At 42.8% G+C, this 22,860-nt stretch overlaps 1 protein-coding gene and 1 long non-coding RNA gene across 3 annotated transcripts; one reads left to right on the plus strand and one right to left on the minus strand.

Annotated features, from left to right (window-relative positions):
- Positions 1-863: 863 nt before the first annotated feature.
- On the minus strand, positions 864-9,598 carry LOC138749684 (uncharacterized). The gene is made up of 3 exons (XR_011348822.1): positions 7,392-9,598; positions 4,698-4,883; positions 864-1,130 (listed from the first exon to the last, which is right to left on the minus strand). It is a non-coding gene; the product is annotated as an uncharacterized lncRNA (long non-coding RNA).
- Positions 9,553-21,637, plus strand: polr2m (RNA polymerase II subunit M). 2 transcript variants are annotated; one of them, XM_069911417.1, is made up of 5 exons: positions 9,553-9,818; positions 13,395-13,490; positions 17,656-18,381; positions 19,870-20,080; positions 20,817-21,637. In XM_069911417.1, the coding sequence occupies exons 1-5, from the start codon at positions 9,709-9,711 to the stop codon at positions 20,961-20,963; spliced, it is 1,290 nt and encodes a 429-aa protein (XP_069767518.1). In that variant the 5' UTR covers positions 9,553-9,708; the 3' UTR covers positions 20,964-21,637. The 2 variants fall into 2 exon arrangements, with proteins under 2 accessions (XP_069767518.1, XP_069767519.1); XM_069911418.1 differs by lacking the exon at positions 13,395-13,490 and having other exon boundaries at positions 9,556-9,818.
- The last annotated feature ends 1,223 nt before the right edge of the window (positions 21,638-22,860 follow it).

Here is a 22,860-nt window from a genome sequence, read left to right on the forward strand (position 1 = left end):
ATTACTGCACTGTCTTCCTCATTAAACTTTGAAGCAGACGGAATAATAACAAGATTGAAAGTTTGGAACGCCCCCTTTTACCTCACTGCCCTCTTGGATCTTTTCACCGCCCACGGGAGGGGGGGTGGAGGGCAGCAGCACCCACTTTGGGAATCACTAGATTAATGCAATATAATTTCCTACACCAATTATATTTCACACCACAGAAGTTGCATAAATCAAAATCTGAAATATCGGAGATGTGTTTTAGGTGTGGGATAGAAATAGGAGCATTCTTACATGCTACATGGTCATGTGTGAAGGTAAGAGCTTTCTGGCAGGATATTACTGAAATACTAACAAAGATAATAGGGGTGGCCTTCATGGGCGACCGGGAGCTTTACCCTTTGAGCAACGACATTGAAATAAGTAATAAACTAACTAAATTCCAAATTTTATTTGTTAAAATAACCTTAGCAGTGGCTAAGAAATGTATTACGATTACTTGGAAATTCAACTCTCCTCTACATACAGTGCGATGGACTGCTGAGATGAATATCTATAGAAAAAATTACATACAACGTAAAGAACAAATATGACATATTTATTAAGATATTTGGATCATATAGGGCCCCAATTGTAGTTATACATACAATAATAAAAGCTGCTACAGTATAAATGCAAGTGACTTCCCCATATAGAATATTTGATGGTCAACATAATTGTGAGCCCTGATGGTGTGTGGATTTATACTGTGAAAGGCGGGGTGAGGGGAGGTTGGTTGTGGTTTTTAGTAAAGAAAAAGTTAGATATATAAATATATATTTATTATTGGAGACTTTTTCTATGTATATTTATGGAAAAAATATTTAAAGAAAACATGCTAAATTCAATAAAAGTTTATTTAATGTTTCTCCATCTTGCGACGTAATACATCAAATCTGAATTTATCTTTGTTCAGCTTGAAGTTGTCTATCATAATCCCCAATTTTTCTCAGAAAGCAAACCTTATGAAAAAAAAATTGTTGTCCAGTGTTATTTGCTTTTCAGCTCCAGCTCAAATTCTTCATCACCATTCTTATCAGTCTGCAGCAGTTGACGACGTACTTAATTAGTGGTATGGGGACTTCAATACCCCTGAGCGTCAAGCCCTGCAAAAGACAGTGGACACAGTCCAGGACATGACAGGCAAAACCCTCCCCACCATTGAGAACATCTACAGGGAACGCTGCTATCGGAGGGCAGCAGCAATCATCAAAGACCCAACCAGTACACACTCTATTCTCACTGCTGCCATCAGGAGAGAGGTATCGGTGCCACAAGACTCGCACCACCAGGTTCAGGAACAGCTGCTACCCCTCCACCGTCAGACTCCTCAATGACAAACTCATTTATGGATTCTTACTTGTGCACTTTATTGTTTTTTCCCCTCGCACAGTCATTTGTTTACAGTTCTTTATTTGTTTAAATGTGTATGTTGAGTCAGGGGTTTTTTTTTGCATTACCAATAAATGATAATTCTGCCTCACCTGCAGGAAAGAAATCTCAGGGTTGTATGTGATGTCATGTATGTACTCTACAATAAATTGGAAATCTGATCTGAAACACAAGAGACTGAAGATGCTGGAATTTGGAGCAAGGAAAAAAACTGGGCAGGGCACCGTCTTATTGGACAACTGTTGTTTCAGGATCAGACCCTTTACCTGGATGAAAAACATTGAGGGGTGATAGCCAATGCAAAGAGTTGATGGGGTGGGGGTTAGGAGATGAAGCAAGGCTGGTTCCAATTGAGGAGGGGCTGTTGGAAGGAAGGGTAGAGATGGCGACAAAGGCTGCAAAGTGACGAGGTACCAAACAAGGGCGGCCACGATAGCAAAGTAAAAAGTGGTGCAAGATAAGGGAGGGATTGTGGGTAGCTGGGAACAGTGGGGAAAGTTGGCCCAGCAGGAAAATAGATGGCTGAGGGAGCTGAACGAAACTGGCACCAGGGGTCTGGGGAAATCTACCAATTGAGATTAGTTATTAACCATTAGCTAATTTTTGTTTATAGTCTTTGTCTCTTTACCTCTGTAAATTATTTCAAGCTTCTTGTTTACCATTTAAAAAATATATCATATGTTTGCACCCATGGCAAAAGTCTGCATCTTCAATCTAAAAGACAGATTTGTTCAAATGATGGGCTTATTACCCTCTTCTCTCAAATTCTTCAGTACATGACTCGCACCACATCCATTTTTCATCCGTTTCTTGAATTGGACTAACTCAATAAATTCTCATCAGTGAATTAGACAGGATACAAATGAAGGGAGTGTTCTGTTCACAACAGAAGTATGGGAAACCTATCCAATTAAAGCATAAGTGCCCATTCCATTGGTTGCATTTAACATCTTTAGGATGCTCGTTAATTGCAAGAGGAAATCATTCTGTTTCCTTCCACTGCCTCTCTCTGCAGATGTCCGCTGTGGTGAATGAAAGAACTCTTAGCCTCAGCACCTCCTTCTTCGCTCTGCGCAGAAAGGGTGTGTGGGCCGTGCAGTTGGACAGGAGCCCAAGCGATTCTGATGCCATCTGGCAATTGCAATTGGTTGTAAAAATTCCTCCTCCTTGAGAGAAAGTCAGCGTGTTGAACATAACTTGTGTGAACAACAAGAGGCCCTTTCAAACTGCCATGTAAAATGGAGTTAACCGGGCAATTTGCATGGTTAGCACCCCAGCTACTCGGCAGTTTGAAAGGGTCTGACCCAGTCAACCCTGTCAGAATACAACCAAATCCCTGATCTACCTCAGAGGTAGTCAGGGAACCCCCTTTAACCCAGTTAAATGTCCACAGGCAATCTGAACAGGAAAATGGCTGACCCGCTTATTCCAGGAACGTCAGTGCTTGTATGCATGTGTCACTGGGCAGCCGCCATCTGAGCATCTGGCAGTACTTCCAATGAGTGCGTGGCACATCATTGTGGGGGTGGGATCCCCCTTAAATCGCCAGGTTGGTGATTTAATGGGTAGCTCCCCCTGCAATTTAAAAGGTGCTTCCAGCACCTTTGCCGCAGTAGTCGCACCCGGGACCCAGGATGGCCACCCAGGTGCTGTAGTTTTAAAGAGCTAATCAGTGAGTTAAAATAAGAACACAATGCCAGGAAATGCCAGGAAAACTCCGCATGTCTAACAGTACATTTATGTAACATAAAGTTACATAACCAATATTTCGGGCCTGAGCCCCTCATCAAGGTATGAGCAAAATGTAGACAGGCATCTGAATAAAAGGGTGGGGTAGAGGCGGGGGGTGGAGCACAGTCCTACAGGAGGGGGGCGCAGAATTGGTCACTGGGAAATCCCTGTCATTGATGCAGACAGAGTGAAGGTGATCAGCAAAGCGTTCTCCCAATCTGCGTCCAGTCTCTCCGATGTAGAGGAGGCCACAACGGGAGCACTGGATGCAGTAGATCACTCCTGCAAAGTCACAAGTGAAACGTTGTTTCACTTGGAAGGACTCTTTGGGGCCCCAAATGGTGGTGTGGAATGAGATGTGGGCACAAGTGTGGCATTTCATCCGGCTGCAGGGGAAAGTGCTAACTGGGTGATTAGAGAGAAAGGATGAGCGGATGAAAGAGTCATGGAGGGAGCGGTCTCTACAGAAGGCAGAAAGGAGAAGATATGTCTGGTAGTGGGATCATATCGTAGGTGATGGAAATTGCAGAGGATAATGTGTAGGATGCAAAGGCTGGTGGGATGGTAGGTGAGGACAAGGGGAATCCTGTTTATGTTATATCTAGGGGCAGAGGGGGCCAGGGCAGATGAGCAGGAAATGGAGATGTGGGTAAGGCCAGATCACGGGTGCATGAGGCAGCATCAATGCAGTTGTCAATGTAATGGAAGAAGAGTCTTGCTTGAGTAGGCTTGTTGGAAAAAAAATTCTGCGCCACACTCCCGTGCTAGCTGCTGAAGATCCAGCTGCGCTGGATGGGTCACGTCTCCAGAATGGAGGACCATCGCCTTCCCAAGATCGTGTTATATGGCGAGCTCTCCACTGGCCACCGTGACAGAGGTGCACCAAAGAAAAGGTACAAGGACTGCCTAAAGAAATCTCTTGGTGCCTGCCACATTGACCACCGCCAGTGGGCTGATAACGCCTCAAACCGTGCATCTTGGCGCCTCACAGTTTAGCAGGCAGCAACCTCCTTTGAAGAAGACCGCAGAGCCCACCTCACTGACAAAAGGCAAAGGAGGAAAAACCCAACACCCAACCCCAACCAACCAATTTTCCCCTGCAACCGCTGCAACCGTGTCTGCCTGTCCCGCATCGGACTTGTCAGCCACAAACGAGCCTGCAGCTGACGTGGACTTTTTACCCCCTCCATAAATCTTCGTCCGCGAAGCCAAGCCAAAGAAGAAACACGGCCAAGCCAAGGCCACCTGTAAATTGGAGGAGCAACACCTAATATCCTACCTAGGTCCTCTCCAACTGAATGGCTTTAACACTGACTTGTCCTAGACCACTCCCCATTCTCCCCCTCCTCACCATCCCTCTGTCTCCCTTCCTCCAGCTCTCCCCCCTCCCCATTTGCTGGTGTGCCCTCCCTCCCTTATCCACCTACAACCTCCTGCCCCTTCCCTATACCATTTTATTCAGGAGCTTGCCAACATTTGCTGCTGACCACCGAAAGCTCAACCGTTGAGGTCATCAAGTTCCTCGGAATGCACCTGCTGGAGAATCTCACCTGGTCCCTTCAAACCAGCTCCATAGCCAAGAAAGCCCAGAAATGCCTCTACTTCCTGAGAAGGCTGAGGAAAGTTCATCTCGCTCCCTCCATCTCGCTGCATTCGACAGAGGATTTATTGAGACCTTCCTGTGTAACTGCATCACTGCCTGGTTTAAAAGCTGTACCACCTCAGACCACAAGACCCTGCAGAGGATAGTGAAGGGAGTGAGTGACAGAGTATATAGATATGTTTTTTGGAAAAGGTTTGCTAGATCTTATTTAAAATACTGGAGCTCTGCCCCATGCTCGACATATTGGCTTCACTGCTTTTGCAAGAGCTTTGAAGAGTGCTCAAGAGACTTCACTAATGTATTGTTGTTTACAAAAGGCAACAGATGTAAGATCTTGTTGGAGCTGCAGATTGTCTGGAGATGTTCTAAGAGGGTCATTTGGTTTTGGAAGCAGACAGTCAAACAGGCTTTCTCTCTCACACACACACACACACACACACACACACACACACACACACACACCGCAAGTTTCGTCAGCAAGACACTGGAGTGACTGATTAAAAAGGAATCAGTTGTGGATGTCCTGGAACAGCAAATCTCTCTCTGAAAACTGACAAGAACCTTCCTGAGTGGAAACCATTTACCTTTCAAGCACCAAAGCCTGGTGAACTTCATAAATGTTAAATTCTGTGCACAGAATAAGAATTGACTGTAACTAGTAAACTTGGAGGAATGAAAAGTGAGATTGGACTGTGAATCAAAGAACTTCTCTGAACTTACACACACATTACATACACATGCGCTTAGAATTAGAAGGGTGTTAAGTTAGGTTAGTTAAGTTAAAGTGTTATTCTGTTTTCATGTTTACAGATAATTAAAAGCAACTTTTGTTTTAAGTAAGCATTTATCTTGGTGAATATCGATTGCTGCTGGGTTTATGGGTCCTTTGGGCTCGGTACAAGTGGAAACAAGTGGAAACAAGGCTCTCTTCTTAATATGAAGGGTATCTACAACATCGATGCAGATGAAAGGCAATAAACACTGTGAAGGATTCCACACACCCCTCATGTAAACTTTTTCTCCCATCTTGTAGCAGATACCTTAACACTCTGGCCCTTATGTCCAAATTGGGCAACAGTTCTTTCCCCCCTAAGCCATCAGGCTCCTGAACTCCCAGAATATTTGTGTATAGGTATTGAGGACTGTTACTGTATGTCTTAATATTTTAATGTGTTTAACTTTTATTCTATATTTATGTAAATATGCCTCTGTGGTCCTGGAGAAACGCTATGTCTTTACCGTGTGAGCATGGTATGAACGATAAACAAAGGTGATTTGACTTTGTTTAGACCTTGATGAAGGACTCAAACCGGAAATGTTTTTTTATGCATCTTTACCTTTCACTGTTTAACAATGTCCAGTGATGGAAATGTATGGATATGACACTAATGGTTGGAACAAGCTCTGAATGGGTTTTCTTTTTTTAAATAATTTATTGTGAATAAAATCTACTTTTGGTTAAAATTGCACCTTTATCTTTACCATATTTGACCTGCTGAGTTTCCCCAACATTGCGTTTTTATTTCAACCACAATGCCTGCAGATTTTTGTGGTTTTTCTTTTATTTAATTGCCTCTGAAAGGACACATATGCTTCATTCTCCCATTTAACTCTGGGCTGGGCGTGTTGACTGACCCTGGGTGGTGCTCCATGTGCCAGGGTAATGCCCCTCCTGTGACAGATATTATATATTGTATATAGATATGTTTTTGAAGGAGATAGATTGTGGGAATAGTGAAGGTCACAAATAAACACTTCACATAACAGATCTCATTTAAAATGTCAGAGCTCTTCTCAGCCAGACAGTCCAAGCTCCGAGTGCCTTTGCAAAAACTTTGAAGAATGCCTATAGAGACTCGAAAAGTATGTGTTAATTGGATACACTGTGATTTGTTTTGAAAGCAACAGATGCATGGACTCAGAAGATTGGGTCCAGTGCCGCATCTGTCTGAATCCAGCTCACTGTTCTAAGATGGTCATGTGGTTTTGCAAGCAGAGAGAGAGAGAGAGAGAGAGAGAGAGAGAGAGAGAGAGAGAGAGAGAGAGAGAGAGCGAGACCAAACAGGCTTTCTCTCAGAGAGAGAGTGAACTGGTTTCTGCAGCATGGCAAGCTGGCAGCTTGTTTAAAACCCTTGTGCGCCATACAAGAGGAAATGGCTGGCTAGAGTGTTTCACCTGAAACAAGGAATTCTGTGGTGACTTGCAGAAAAAGAGGTTGTCAATTGGAAAACCCTGATGGAGCAAGTATCTTCGGTAAATACTGAAGTGACTGATGGAAGTACATCAATTGGTGGGTGTCCCAATGAGCAAAACCAACAAGAACCTTCCTGAGCAGTAACCATTTAACTTTCAAGCACAAACACCTGGTGAACTTTATAAATGTTAAATACTGTGCACAGTCTAAGAATTGCCTGATAGGGGGGGCGTGGCAAGATGGCATAAGGAACAGACGTGCCTTCCAGTCCTCTCCTGACTCTGAGTTATTGTTTTGTTTATAAGTGCCCGTTAAAATTCTTTAAAATGTCTATAAATAGTAAGAGGTGCTGAATTAAAATCTAATGGTACATTTGCTAAAAAAAAGTAAAAGAAAACGCCAACAGATCGTTAAAAAATTACATTTCCCGAAATTATCTGAGCCTACCTGTTTACAAGAAGCCAGGACTCAGCATGGAATGGATCCAGGAGAAGAAGTGCAGGATTCGGCATTGGAACTTCGTTCTGTACCGGTAGGGCTCTTTAAAGATGACGCCCGGCAGCCTTTGGAACAAAGGGCTGGCTGGGTGCGTGTATTTCAAACAACGCCCGCTGTGAGCGCTGTCACTGAGAGTTTGACAGCTGAATCAGCTGGGACGTCACCAGCTGGAGAGTTAAAGAGCCGACCTCCGATTGAAATAGCGGTGGTGCTGCGAAATGCACCACCAGTTATGACGGTTTTCCCAGGTTTAGATATAATGAAGGCTTTTGATGAGATATGGCTTAAAGATAACCCTGACTATCAGCCTCCTGATATTGCTGAGGGGGCTGTGGCAAGGGTTTCTACACGGAGCCATACTGCAAGAAAAGCTGCAATAAGGGACAGAAGATCCTTTGGTCTCTCAGAAACAGCAGGATCCTACTATGTCTGAATCTACTTTTGCTGATATGCTTATCAAGAATCTTGAATTTAAGTTATATTCTTCAATGAAACAGCTAGGTAATTCTATGACCCAGGTCTATTCCAAGCTTAATACATTGGTGGATATTAACACTCAACAGATGGCTGACTATGGAGCTTTTAAACTTGAAACTAATGAAAGACCTGATATGTGTGATCAAAGTTTAGTCAACGTACAAGATCAATTGCAAGATGTAAACAAAACAATTGAAACATTGCAGATTCAGAATAAAAATTTAGCAAAAAAGGTTGATTATTTGGAGAATCAATCTAGACGGAACAACGTAAAAATTGTTGGTTTGCCAGAAGACATAGAAGGGCCAGATCCAAGAAAATATTTTACTGAATGGATTCCACAAGTGTTAGGACAAGACAAGTTCCCCGAAGGTTTAATATTGGAACTTGCTCATAGAGCTTTGAGAAGGAAACCTTTTTCAGGACAGAATCCAAGACCTGTTCTGGTCCGTTGTTTAAACTACTGTGATAGAGAGACAATTTTATGTGTGGCTATTAGAAACGCACAGCAAAATAGATCTCCTTTGATGGTTCAAAACAATCGTGTTTTTTTTTTATCCGGATCTGAGTCAAGAAATTATGTTTCAACGACGTGAATTTAATTCTGTGAAAGAGTTGTTGTGGAAAAAAGGATATAAGGCAACATTTAGGTATCCTGCGGTATTGAAGATTTTTCAGGATGGATATCAGCCAAAGTTTTTTGATAATCCTAAAGAAGCTATGGACTTTGCTCAATCTTTACCGATTATGCAATTTCAGGAACGACGTAGTCCTCCACGGTCTCCAAAGAGAGTGGAGATACAAGATGGGAATCAGATTTCAAGAAGAAATGGAAGCAACGGTGGTCGAAGTGGCAAAGTTGATTAAAAAAAAAACAAATCTTTTACTTTTTTTTTGAGAAGATTTCAGATAATGATGATAGTTTAATACGAAATGGGAGTTGGGAGAGGGAACTGGGTGGGCACTATTTTCCAGAAGTCATCAGCTCACACCCAGTACTCTGTGGGAGTTACCGCATTGTGCAGTTTAAACAGGAGGAGGTAGTTGACCTCTTGCCTGTTTTTTTTTCCTTAATTTTTGGGTTAAGGAGTGAAGGTTTTTTTTCTATTACTTTTTTTTAAATATTTTTTTCTTATATATAATATTGTTCACTTTATTAACTCTTCACTCTTTATTTTGGGGGGGGGTTAGACTAATTTTAAGTTAGGTTATTAATGTTGTGTAATAATTATTGGGGGGGGTTAGTTTATTTAGTTTACCGATGTGATACTGTAATTTTATTATCTTACTTTTATTCTTTTTAAATGTAATCTTTTATTTTATTCATGTTATAAAATCTTAAATAAAGTTTTAAAAAAAATAAGAATTGCCTGATACAGGTGAACTTGGAGGAGTGAGAAGTGAGATTGGACAGTGAATTAAAGAACTTTCCTGAACTGAGACATATTACATGCGCTAAGAGTTAACAGTAACGTTAAAGTTTGATCCTGTTTTTATGTTTAAAGATAATTAAAAGCAACTTTTGTTAAAGTAACCACTTGTCTTGGTGAATTCCTGTGGCTGCTGGGCTTTGGGGTCCTCTGGGCCCGTCACACTCCCCTCACTGCGCAGTCCCAGCCCGACCTACTCCTCCTGTCTCGCTCCGCGTCCTGGAGGCCGCCATTGCCGGGCCCCGCGCCCAGTGCGCAGCCGCGCTGCCCCTGGCCCTGGGACAATAAAGTTGGGTGTGTTGATGGCCGCGCGCTGCTCGGGGGCGCCCGGCTCGGCCTGATGTTGGGCTCGGGGAACGATGTCGAGTGGGCCGTGGGACCGGCAGGGCAGCGTCGGGGACTTGCACAGCAGGCCCAAGGCCGAGCTGCTGGAGCTGCTGAGGCGTCAGGTTAAAATGCAAACCAACTCGTAAGTTGTCGGGCCTGGAAAGGGAAGGAGCCCCCAGGGGAGGGGGTAGGAGGGAGGGGAGAGTGGAGAAGAGGGGGGACAGGGGAGAAGAGGGGAGGGGGGAGAAGGGGGGAGGGGAGGGGGGGAGAAGGGGGGAGGGGAGGGGGGGAGAAGGGGGGGAGAAGGGGGGAGGGGAGGGGGGGAGAAGGGGGGGAGGGGGGGGGAGAAGGGGGGGAGGGGAGGGGAAGAGGGGAGAAGGGGGGAGGGGAGGGGGGGAGAAGGGGGGGAGGGGGGGGGAGAAGGGGGGGAGGGGAGGGGAAGAGGGGAGAAGAGGGGAGGGGGGGAGAAGGGGGGAGGGGAGGGGGAGAAGGGGGGAGGGGAGGTGGGGAGAAGGGGGGAGGGGAGGGGGAGAAGGGGGGGAGGGGAGGGGGGAGAAGGGGGGGAGGGGAAGAGGGGAGAAGGGGAAGAGGGGAGGGGAGAAGAAGAGGGAGGGAAGATTGAAGTTGAGGGGAGAAATGAGGTGAATTGAAGAGTGAATGGGGATTGGATGAAGAGCTGGTGGGGAGGGGTGATAGGGTAATTTCTTGTATATTTTTGCTAGGGGAAGTTTCTGGAAGCTGAGCAATTCATGAAGGAGATTAGTGATATTTTGAACCTTAATGGTTTTACAAAAGAGGAGGTTTTCAAATACATAAAAATATGTATCCCTGGGGCCTGAACAAGTGTACCCAAGGGCATTGTGGGAAGCTGCGGAACTAGCTGGTGCCCTAGCAGAGATGTTTCAGAATCAGGATTTATTGTCCTGAACAAGTCATGAAATTCAGTGTTTTGCGGCAGCGTCATAGAGTAAACAGACACATTATAACCATCTTACGACATTACTATAAAAAATAAATTAATAATAATAATAATGCTTGAAAGGTAAGGCACTGTCTTTGGTTCATTGATTATTCAAGAATCTGATGGCAGCAGGGAAGAAGCTGTCCTTGTGCCGCTGAGTGCTCGTCTTTAGGCTCTTGTACCTTTTCCCCAATAGTAGCAGAGTGAAAAGTGCATGGCTTGGGAGGTTGGTCTTTGAGGATAGAGGCTTTTTTTTTTAAGACATCACCTCATGTAGATGTCCTTGATGGAGTGAAATCTGGTGCCTGTGATGTCACAAGCCTTTAACAACCCTCTGACATTTATTCTTGTCCTGAGAGTTGGTGTCTCCATGCCAGGCAGTGATGCAACCAGCCAGAATGCTCTCCACAGTACCCCTGTAGAAGTTTATGAGCTTCTTTGTGATTGCATCAACGTGGAGGCTCCAGGACAGATCTTCAGAGAAGTTGACACCCAGGAATTTGAAGTTCTTGACCCTCTCCACTACTGAGCCCTTGATGAGGATTAGGTCATGTTCCCCTGACTTCTTCCTGAAGTCCATTAGCTATGGGTGAGGTACTGGAAGGCAGGAGGGTGGCGAATGTTGTGCCTTCATTTAAGAAAGGCTGTAAGGATAAACCAGGGAACCTTGGGCCTATGAATTAACTATCAATGGTGAGAGAGTTACTGGAGGGGATTCTGAGAGTCAGGATCTCCTTGCATTTGGAAGAGTGATTAGAGAGAGTCAGCATGGTTTTGAGCATGAGAAATCATGCCTTATGAATTTGCCTGAGTGTTTTTGTGAGAGGTAGATGAGGGCAGGCAGGTGGATATTGTATACATGTACCTTTGGGAAGGTCTTTGCCAAGGTCACACGGCTGACTGATCTGCAAGGTCAGATCAAATGAGCTAGCCAATTGTATACAAAATTCTATTAGAATGACATAAATGTTAAAATTCCATAACATCCTAATAGAATTCAAATGTGTTAGGGGATTTTAAGATTAACCAAGGGAGATTGCTGGGCCTTTTGAAGTGATGGATGATTGGCTCGCTTCTGATAGGATGATTCCAAGTCATAAAAAGTAGCAAGTGAGGAGATTGCTGGAACCTTGACAAAGATCTTTTCTTTGTATGTAGCAGGTGAGGTTCTGGAGTACGCAGTGTTACCTTTGTCTAAGAACAGGAATGGGGAAAATCTAGGATTTTATAGGCCAGTAAGCCTCATATCAGTTGCATGGGAACTTTTGGGGAGGACTCTCAAGGATCTGGGCATACTTGGAAAAGCACGGTGTTTGGAGGAGGTGACAAAGGTAATGCTTAGAAAGGCATTTGGTAAGTTCCTCAAGGGTCCTTGCTCCAGAAGATATGGCTCCATCACGAACTGATAGTTTGGATTCCATATTGGCTCTCCCACAGAAGATAGAGAGTGGTGGAAGGGTGTTATTCTTGCTGGAGGCTTGTGACCAGTGGTGTTGCACAGGGGTCAGAATTGGGACCCCTGCTCTTTGCGATTAAGGGTAAATGACAGATGAAAAAGTAGGTTATAACTTTGTACGTGTCACTAAGATTGGTGGAGCTGTGGACAGTGAATACAGATCAATTTTAGATGTGAACAGGACAGATGGAATTTAATCCAGCCATGTGTGAGGTGTTGTACTTTGGGAGGTCAACTGTAAGGGGAATGCATAGTTAAGGGTGGGACGTTTATATATATATATATATATATATATATATATATATATATATTAAAAAAAATTTGATCTGGGAATTGATCATAAATCCTTGAATGTGACCTCCAAGTAGACAGGGTAAAGAAAGTTTTTTTGGTTGCTTGCCTTAATTGGTAAAAATAAGCAAGTTATGTTCCAGAAATATGAAACTTTGGGCTGCAGTTGGAATAATGTTGCCCTGTTGCAGGAAGGATGCCGAGGCTTTGGAAAGGACACAGAAGAGACTTAGCAGGATGTTGCCGAGAGTCTTAGTTATAAGGAGAGCTCCTCCTCCCTCCTAATCATCCCTCCCACCACCTTTTTATTCAGGCGCCTGCCTATTTTTGCTTGTACCTGATGAAGGGCCCAGGCCTGAAATATTGGTTACCCATTAACTTCTGTGGATACTGCATGACCTGCTGAGTTTCTCCAGCCCATTTGTACATTGGCTTCCTGAGATGTCTTCCTTTTTGCTTAACCGTGGCTTTCGTTCTCCCCATCACTGACTGAGCTCTCGACTACACCTCAACCCTTCTTTCTGAGGGACAAGGTTGGGGTTCCTTCTATTCAACCATCATTTTCACCTAACTCCACATCCAGCTAATTATTTGTGCTGCCTTTAACACCTTGGGGCAGCTCTTTCCCCCTCCTCCCATTTCAGGGTTCAGAAGTGGTCACTTCTTCCCTAGCACCCTGTTCACTCATCCATTCCCAACCGCCACTCGCATTCTCACTGCAATCTCCCGTGCTTTTGCCACGGATACAATGCACGTCTTTTTTGCTTTCACCCTGCCCAGCGACCAAGGATCTCATTTTGCCATTCCAGGTGAACTTTTTTGCACTAATTCCCATTTAATGCTCACAAGACATCACCTGCAAACTGGGAAACTTGGGAACAGAGTGTGTGCATCTGTAAGAATTTGGAGCAAAAAACAAACTGCTGCAAGAACTCAGTAGGTCAGCAGTGTCGATGTCAAAGCGAGTTTATTGACATGCACATATAAACCAAAATTCTTACCTGCTGCAGCCACACAGGTACGCAAGATGCTCTCATGGTGAAAACTGTGGAGACAGAGTTAATGTTTCCGGTTGAGGGTAGAGAGGAGAGAGCCAGTATAAGGAGGTGAGAGTTCACATTCCTCTTTTGCAGCCTCTTGTCTCCACATCACCTTCTAGTTTCTGTCTCCACTCTCCATTTCTGTGATCTGAGTCCATCTGTCGGTTTCTCTACATGTATCATCCACCAACTGCTGTCTCCAAAATCCACCCCTCTGCCTCATGTACTTGGTTCTATCTGCCCATCATCCATCTCCTCACCTGATTCCACCTATCCCCTGCCTTGCCCCTCACTCTTCACCTAGCCATCTCCCCTCTACACTATCATTCCTGCTGCAGGGTCTCGAGCCATTTCTTTGCCTCCACAGACACTGCCTGACTCATTGAGTTCCTCCAGTCGTTTGCCTTTTTACTCCACTTTGCGTGTTGTCGTGTGAAGACCCTCTTCATTCATCTGTCACTTTAATTCTCCATCCCACTTCTGCTTATCTACCTTTTGACATCCTACACTGCCAGTGGAATCCCAGGCCAGTCTGAAGAACAACACCCCATCTTGGCAGCCTTCAGACCCCCATACCGAATTCATCAAATTCAGATAAACAATAATGGCCTGCAAGGCCATACACCCATAATGATGCTCATATCAACTGGATATTCCAGTACAGATAGGCCCCGACTTACAGTGTTCTGTCAAAGTTCCGATGATCAGAATCCGTACTTTTGATTTTGAGTTCCGAAGTTTATCCGCACTTGAGATGTGCAGCACACTACTCTCGTTCGATTTTGGGTGATGGAAGCATTGCGTGAGAGTAACGTGCAGCGTATTATCTCGCGATACTGACTCAACCACTCTACTCTCATGCTCTTCACCTCGGCCGCCCGAGCATACAACGCTTAATGACAAAATATGGGTATTTTTTGGACATGATATTTTCCACTTGCGGTGAGAGTCCCGGAACCGAACCCCATTTTAAGTCGGGGTCTACCTGTATTGTCTATTACACTGGACAACAAATATTTTTCAAAAGGTTTGCTTCCTGAAAATAAATTGGAGATTATGATAGACAACTTCAAGCTGAACCCAAAGATAATTTCAGATTTGCTGCATCACGAAGCAAGATGGAGAAGCATTAAATTAACTTTTATTGAATTTAGTATGTTTAATTGCATCAAGATGCTAACATATTGCATTAGTTCAACTGAACTAAAAATGTTTTGCCACTGATTTTCAGCATCCGATGCCTCGTGTCAGTGTCCAACAATAGTCAGCTGGCATTGAGAGATTCCAATTGCCCTGATACCGCTTTCCACGGTCGCAATGTCGTGGTGAAACCTTTCACCGTGTTTGTCACTGACTGCACCAAGATCAGCAGGGTAGGAGTCCAAGAGCGAACGCAGAACATGAATTTTCATTGACATGCTGCATTTCTTGGTGTGATGTGATGTGCCTCAGGGATCTGTGTTGGGACCATTGTTATTTGTTGTATATATCAATGATCTGGATGATAATGTGGTGCATTGGATCAGGAAGTTTGCAGATGACACAAAGACAGGAAGCGCTGTAGACAACGAGGAAGATTTTTCAAAGCTTACAGAGGGATCTGAACCAATTGTGAGAATAGTACAAAAAATGGCAGATGGAATTTAATGCAGACAAGTGTAAGGTGATGCATTTTGGGAGGGCAAACCAAGGTAGGACATGTGCAGTAAATGGAAGGGCACTGAGGAGCAAAGAGATCTGGGAATACAAATACATTAATCCCTGAAGGTGGCATTGCACCTGGACAGGGTTGTAAAGAAAGTTTTTGGTATATAAATCAAAATATTGAGTATAGGAGTTGGAATGTTATGTTGAAGTTGTTTAAGTCATTGGTGAGACCAAATTTGGGATTATTTGTGTGCAGTTCTGGTCGGCAAACGACAAGAAGGATTGAAGGAGTGCAGAGAAGATGTACTAGGATGTTGCTGGGTCTTCAGAAGTTGAGTTACAGGAAAAGATTAAACAGGTTAGGAGTTTATTCCTTGGAACGAAGAAGAATGAGGGGAGTTTTGATGGATGTTTACAAGATTATGAGAGGCATAGACAGAGTAGATGTGAATAGGCTTTTCCCCACTTAGATTAGGAGAGATAAATACTAGAGGTCATAGTTTTAAGCTGAAGGGGGAAAGATTAGGGGAAGTCCTTCACTCAGAATGGCGGGAGTGATGAATGATCTGCCATCTGATGTGGTGAATGTGGGGTCGATTGTGTGTTTTAAGAATAAATTGGATAGGTACATGGATGCAAGAGGCCTGGAGGGTTCTGGAATGGGAGCAAGTCAGTAGGACTAAGGAGATGGTCAGCACAACTAGAGGGGCTGAGTGGCCTGTTTTCTCTGCTGTAGCATTCGATGGTTTTGAATGTTTGAAGTAGACTTAAAATAGGACAGGAAATCTTAAAAATAGGTTATATCTTAAAAGTGATAGGAAAATGTTAAGGTGATTTTTGTGACCAGCAGCCCAAAATCCATAAAATGCATCCAAAGAGTTCAGGAAGCAAAATCTTCATTGTCCAGTATTATTTTAGATTTCCATCATGCTTTCTCTTTTACTCCGCTCATTCATCTTCCTCCATTTAAATTCTTCCAGACAAATCAGCTGTAATTTATTTGTTTTCATTTCCCTCTCTCGGTCGGGAACTTTGATTTCTGTCTATCAAAGACACTCTGGTCTTCACATTCTGAATTTCACAAGCCAAATGTTGAAAATTCTTTTTATTCGACTTGAGTTCCACCAGATAACTGTCGGTGGATCCAAAGCAGGGAAATACGGAAATCTCGGATGGAAAGGATGGCTACTAATGCTTCAAGCTTGAGCCCTTTGGAAGTGAACAAGCTCATTGAAGTTGGGGGGGGGGTGTGGAATACAGGAATTACTTGCAAATTTTATGATCATCAATCCTGAGAACTTGAAATAAGATATTTACTGAAACTCAGATGAGTTTCTGCGGCAAGGATTGGCAAGATTTTGAGAAAATGAAAGCCATTGGCTAACCTGGGCAGCAAATTTGTAACTGCTGGATGAGAATCCAAGAGTCATCTACTTTAGTTTCTGCTGTCACATGTGTGATGAATACTGCAGGGTGAGATGTGTTAATCCCCTACCACAAATAAAACCAAATCCCAGTCAAGGCCAGGGATATTGGACACTAACTCTTACTTTGGGAAAAATCCCATTTGAAAGGATTGCTAATAACTGGCATTAAGCCATAAATGTTGTACATTGGATATCTTGGCACAAGAATGAGAGGGATTAGTGCAGCGGGTATGGATGCCTAGAGCGGGAAATTAATCAGATCTGATCGGTCTAGAGTTTAAATGGGGACAGGGGGGAAATACAGCATGCTCTTAAGGATGTTTCAGTCGTGGGAGAGGGATGCATGTATTCTCTTACAGGCCCACATCTTTTTCTGCTATGCATTCCAACGAACAAATCTAGAAACGTCTCAAATTTGCAAAGGGCTGAGCCTGTTGCCTTGCTGAAGTGTATGGGTTATAAAGCGGTACATCAACAGACAGTCATTGAAGCATGGAAAAGCATCCCCAAAAATATCAGCAGTCCTTATGGTGGACCCCACTCTGGGAAAGTTCCGTGACAAATCTACCGTATATGGTGGCGTACAAGTCGACTTGTGTATTTCCACCTAATGTGTAGGTTTTGAGCTAGACTCACTGTATAATACTCCCCTATGAGTGTCACTTATTGCTGGCCAGTGGAGTGATGTTACTAAGCACGTTTAATTTACTAATTCACAATATTTTAAAAGCAAATTACCCAGTAATAGTTTACATTTTATTAGCATATTTTAAATAAACCCCCATCAGCTCCTTTAACAGCCGTTTAAACCTGTACGGACTAGGCAGATGGACCCCGTGGCAGAGCGCTGAGACTTCACTCTCAGGATTCATATTTTATACCTGGTGTGTGTGTGTGGGGGGGCGGGGGGTGCGGGGTGCTGAGTCTTCGCTGTTAAGGTTCGGATTTTGTACTCGGCGTATAAGACGACCCTGGTTTTGAGGTGACATTTTTAACGATCAAGGACTGTATTATACAAAGGTATATATGGAAATGGAATATTGACAGTAAACCTGAGGGTGGTTCAGTCAGATTAATGAATATCTAGACATATCCTCATTAAAATGTGTCATGTTCCTGAGCAACAGGTTGATAATCTAACTCTCTTTTCGTTTAAGGAAATTGGTCCGGAGTTTGCCGGACAAGGGTAAACGAATCGATGAGTTTGTACAGAAACTCAAAGCTGCAATTGCTTACCAGGAGAAAGTGGAACAGACGGCAGAGTTGCTCTCAGGAGTTAAATTGGAGCTCCAAGCGAAGCAGGTGGAGATGACTTCTGACAAGGGAGACACCTTAACCAGAGAGGGTGTAACTTCAACTCCAACAGCAGGGCAGGTCGTAACAAACAGATTGCTTTGGAATGAAGCTGAGAAAGATCAGTACGCTCTGCCAAAGATTGATGAGGGGGATGCAAAGGAAGGGAATTCTAGGGAATGCATTGAGGATCAGGAATCAAATGGCGAGAGACCCACAGAAATGGAAATTGAGCAAATGACCGCACCAAGTCACACAGCTAAGGATTCCACGGTGGAAAACAGATGTATCGTGGGTGTAAAGCAGGAAGAAAACAATTGTCGCAATCTGCATAACACCACAAATGCGACAGAAACTGATTTTGACAGAACAGCTAATTTGCTCAATGATAAATTTTGCAAAGTCTCTTTGGCGGAAAATGAGCACAGGAAGGTGAATAAGAAAATGCCAAAGGATCCAATCGGCGATGTGAAATTCAATCCCTTTCAGACTTTGCACTGCCCGGTGAAGAAAGCACTTCATTATGTTGATGTCCTTCAGCATCGAGCAATGAATCCTGTGGTAAAAAAAGCACATTTTAAAACTAACCAGTAAGTATCACTTTGAGTTTGGAGAATGCCACATGGTTACCTTTGAATTTTAAATATTTAGTTCTTAAAATCTTAATACAGCATTTAATTTCAAAATATTCTATACAAAAAAAATTATGCAATTATGTGCCTGGGATGCAGACCTGAAAGAGGATGCCTACACTACCATTGTGCCTGTACTGGAAAAACAAGCAGTGCTTGTCCTCTTGTGTGGATGTGAGAGCAGATTTCATTCTGCAGAATTAGAAGTGGCAATGATGGTGGTCGGGAAGATCGTTCCCAGGTGGAGCCAGCGGTCGGAAAGATCATTCCCGAGCCTGCTCCAATTTTTGGGAATGCGAGAAGCTGCACAGTGCTTTACCTCATCGGTGATTCTTGGGAAGTCATCTGTTTCTCCCTCTTCCTTGGCAGTCTCCTCAAAGCTAACCATTTTGGAGTCTTGAAGTTGACTGCAATTTGGGTGATCCAATGAAAGTACCTGGTGTCTGGCACCTATGGGGATGTGTATTTTCTCGTTGCTTACAATACCTAACTAATATACCTCCATGAAGAATAAACAGTTTAAAAGTCAGAAATACGATACTGTACTTACACTGAACAAACTTCACTTGCATGAATATATAAATCTTAAAGGCATTTTACTTTATTTTCAGTCACACTCTTTGAAAACATTTAAACCATCGCTGCATCTGCAGAGGCTCTTTCCTCTGCACGGAGCCACTGGAAAGACGAACAATAGCATTAATTAGCCCCCCCCAACTTCCCCCGAGTTTACATCTAAAGCCTCTGACCAGAATGACTTAAGCAGGGATAAGGAGATACTTTAAGAGAGTCACATCAACCAGCTCTTCGTCCCGGGTGACGCCATTTTACTCAAATGGAACTTTATTCAAACAGCTGGTACGAGCAAATCCCGACCAAGGCCCTCTGCTGGCTGGGTATTTGCTCCCATCTTTACCAAAGTTTTATAATTTGCTTCAGAGAACATTTACAACTTTAAACTTGAGTATTTTTTACCTATTATTTTTAAATTTATTTTCCTTGATCTTTTTTGCTTGTGGCTGAATTCTGGATATGAGGTGTTTCACTGTATTTGTTTTCCATCTTAGTTTGAGCATAAATCTTTTAAAGTTACTTATAGCTGTCAGGAGTGATCGCATCCTATGGTTAGATGTTTCATAGGTTTTTAGCAGTCATTCAATGATTGGATATGTCCATTTTGATTACCTAAATCTTCACAGTGATATAGTTTACTTGATCACATGGTGCAGTAAATAATGACGTGGTTGCAGTTTCACTGCTTAGAATTAACAATGAATGTGAAATTCATGTTTATGTACTCCTCTGCCAGTGCTGTTCATGAGGTCATAGAGCTCATATGAATTACTCTGACATCTTTCGGCTGTGATCTGTAAAATGTTGTGCAAATGTTGATTTTTATGGGTTCGATGGACTTTCATTGTAAATGTTTACTTTGTTTTACATCAGGCCAATATCTGAATCCCCTGGTTCATCTCCAGATCAATCGCCTGGCAGATCTGAGCAGAAACTTTCTTTTGTGGAACGTAGACGGAGAAACCAGAAGCACCTCGATGAGATCACGGCTGCTAGACTTCCCCCACTTTACCATTCCCCTGCTCAACTACTGTCTGTGGAGGAATCTTCACAGTTACAAATTGGACAGAGGCAAAAGTATGAGGTGAGAGTTGTGAGCAGAATGTATAATAACCTTCAAGATATTTCTACAAATTATCGTCAACTTTTGTATAGTGTTTTTGTATCCCCAGTCTTAAGGTACTGGTTCTGAAATGATGTAAATATCTTTTGTGTGCTTAAAAAATGACTAGGGTAGAGGATAATCCTGCTCATGAAACACATGCAGCTTACATGGGACTAAATAATGAAAAGCTGAACTCTTACTTTCATTACTTCATTGAAGGCAGAACAAATTGTCTCTGATAGATCTCTTAATCTGCATTCATGGAAATAAAATTTGTTTTAATAATTCACAAATGTAATTCTTGTTCATGTTTTGAGACTGGATGTGTGGAATCTGTTTAGTTTCACACTCTAGTGGAGTGGCTCTCATCCTTCCCCTCCCCCTCATACCACCTGAAGTAATCCCTCGCTAACCACAAAGCATCTATGCCATAGGTGCTCAGTGGTTAGTAAGGGATTATCTAAGGTGGTATGAGGGGGGAGGGGAAGGATGAGAGCCACTGCACTAGTGAAAGGAATAGTGATCCGAACACTGAATGTTGTAATGGAACTTACTTCTACCAACTTCCAGTTACCAGTATTCAGTAGGCCTATGTTGCCATGTAAATATTTGCTTCACATGTAGTGCAACCTGCAAGAATTCCACTTCTGTAATTGACAGAAGCTGTGCAATGTTTTGCTTTGATCTTCAAATTAATACATATTTTGTTTTACAGTCCATACAGGCCAAGCTAGCTGCAGAGAAACTATCTGAAAAAATGAACATTAAAATGGTGAACTTGGATCTGGGACATGAAGTTGCTACAGCATATCAAGGATATAGAGATCAAGGACATAGCAGTTCTTCAGAAGATGATTATTAAACTTGACAGTAAGGGAAGACTGAGAGTTGTGTTTTGTTCCTAGCTTATTTCCTCTGTCAAGATAACAGCTCTATGCAAATGCTCATATTGTAGCATTAATTATTGTTATAATGCCTATTGTTACTGATGCAAGAACTGGCTCTTTATTTTAATATTTTAAATAAATTTCCAATTGTGTTCAATTTGGACATTAGCTTCTTGCATCATAAAGTAAAAGTTCCATTATTGTCACATAATGCTACATTTAGAATGTAACCTGCATGTAATTCCCTCAGGCAGACAGAGAGTCGCCACTTGGTCCAGCACCCTCCAAGTACTGACCAGGCCTGAGCCTGCTTAGCTTCCCAGATTTTCAGGCTATTAAGTGCTGGCATGCTCATCTTGGCAGAACTGTCAAAACCTTTTAGATTTTGCAATAGGCTAAAGTTATAAATACATTGACTTTAAAAAAAATTCTTTTAATATTAAAATGTGAAGGAAGTTGTGAAATTTGGGACAACTATTTCTATCACTGAACATTGATACTAAATTTTAACAGAAGTACTTTGAGATTTAATTTTGTAAGAAGGACCTAGTAGGTGGATTTACTAACAATTTTGAATTGATTTTACATTTATGTAATGTAGCCAAAATTGGCTACAAAAAATCTCAGACTTTAAACACCTTTATGTTCAGAGCTTGTACCCTTGATTATTTATGTTCATTTTAAGAACATCATGCAGAAAATAACCATTCTTTCCTTCCAAAACACTCGCACACAAACCCACTGTGAATTAATCTCGGAGAGTTTCTATTTAATTGTGGGTACAGGGGGAATAATTTTCACCTAAATCAGTAATTGCAGCCAATGCAGGAACTATCCAATTACCTTATGATAACAATTCAATCATTTATAGTTGTTTGCAGCTGCCACATTTATATTACTTCAGGAGTCAGTTGATGTCCTAGTCTGGACATTGTGTGATCACAGCAGCAGCATATTTTGTTTTTGTCATGTTTAGAACGACTCCGTTAAGAGGGTACTGCTGGGAGTGGAGAAAATCAGAGGAAGGAGCCCCTTTAAGTAGGAGACTGGTAATTTCTGTAACCTGTAGCAGGATTCGAACTGCCTCCACCAAAGGTCTGCAACTTTGCCATGTTGTCAACGTGCCACTCTGGAGGGAATGACGGTGCATTCAGGTGGTGGCTCCCTCAAAGTCCAGTATCACAATTTTCCATTCAATTTACTATCCACAGAAGGACCCATGAGCGGCATGGTTAGCACAACGTCTTTATGGCGCCAGCCATCAGGACTGAGGTTCGAATCCCGTGCTGACTGTAAGGAGTTTGTACGTTCTCCCTGTGTCTCCGGTTTCGTCCCACCCTTCAAAACTTACCAGGAGTGAAAGTTAATTGGGTGTAAATTGGGTGGCATGGACTTGTGGGCTGAAATGGCCTGTTACCGTGCTGTATGTCTGAATTTAAAATTTATGTTTTAAAATTGAAGTGCAATGAGTTACCATAATAGAGTTGGCTCTGTTCACCTTTATCTTTTCATTTCAAGATTATTCTGTACAGAATTCTTCTTTCCCTGTGCCATTAATTAGGAACAAGAAATTCAGTTGAATGGAATGGTTTATTATGATATAGCGTTGTCGTCAATGAAAATGGATGTGGGAGAAGGGAGAAGGCCATTCAGCCCATGCCATCATCAATGTAGTCATGGCTGATCACAGGTCCTCGGTACCTGTTCCTTTTGTTTCCAACTCACATCCAACTCCCTGTTCAATCCCTGTAATTAACTGGCCTCAACTGTGCACAGGAGTTCCTCAGAGTCACAAATTGCATAAGATTATCACAATCCAAACTATTAGATCCAAATGACACGGTTATTTTGTAGTGTTAAGATTAATGTTAA

Source organism: Narcine bancroftii, chromosome 14, assembly GCF_036971445.1.
Source record: "Narcine bancroftii isolate sNarBan1 chromosome 14, sNarBan1.hap1, whole genome shotgun sequence".
Taxonomy (NCBI): domain Eukaryota; kingdom Metazoa; phylum Chordata; class Chondrichthyes; order Torpediniformes; family Narcinidae; genus Narcine; species Narcine bancroftii.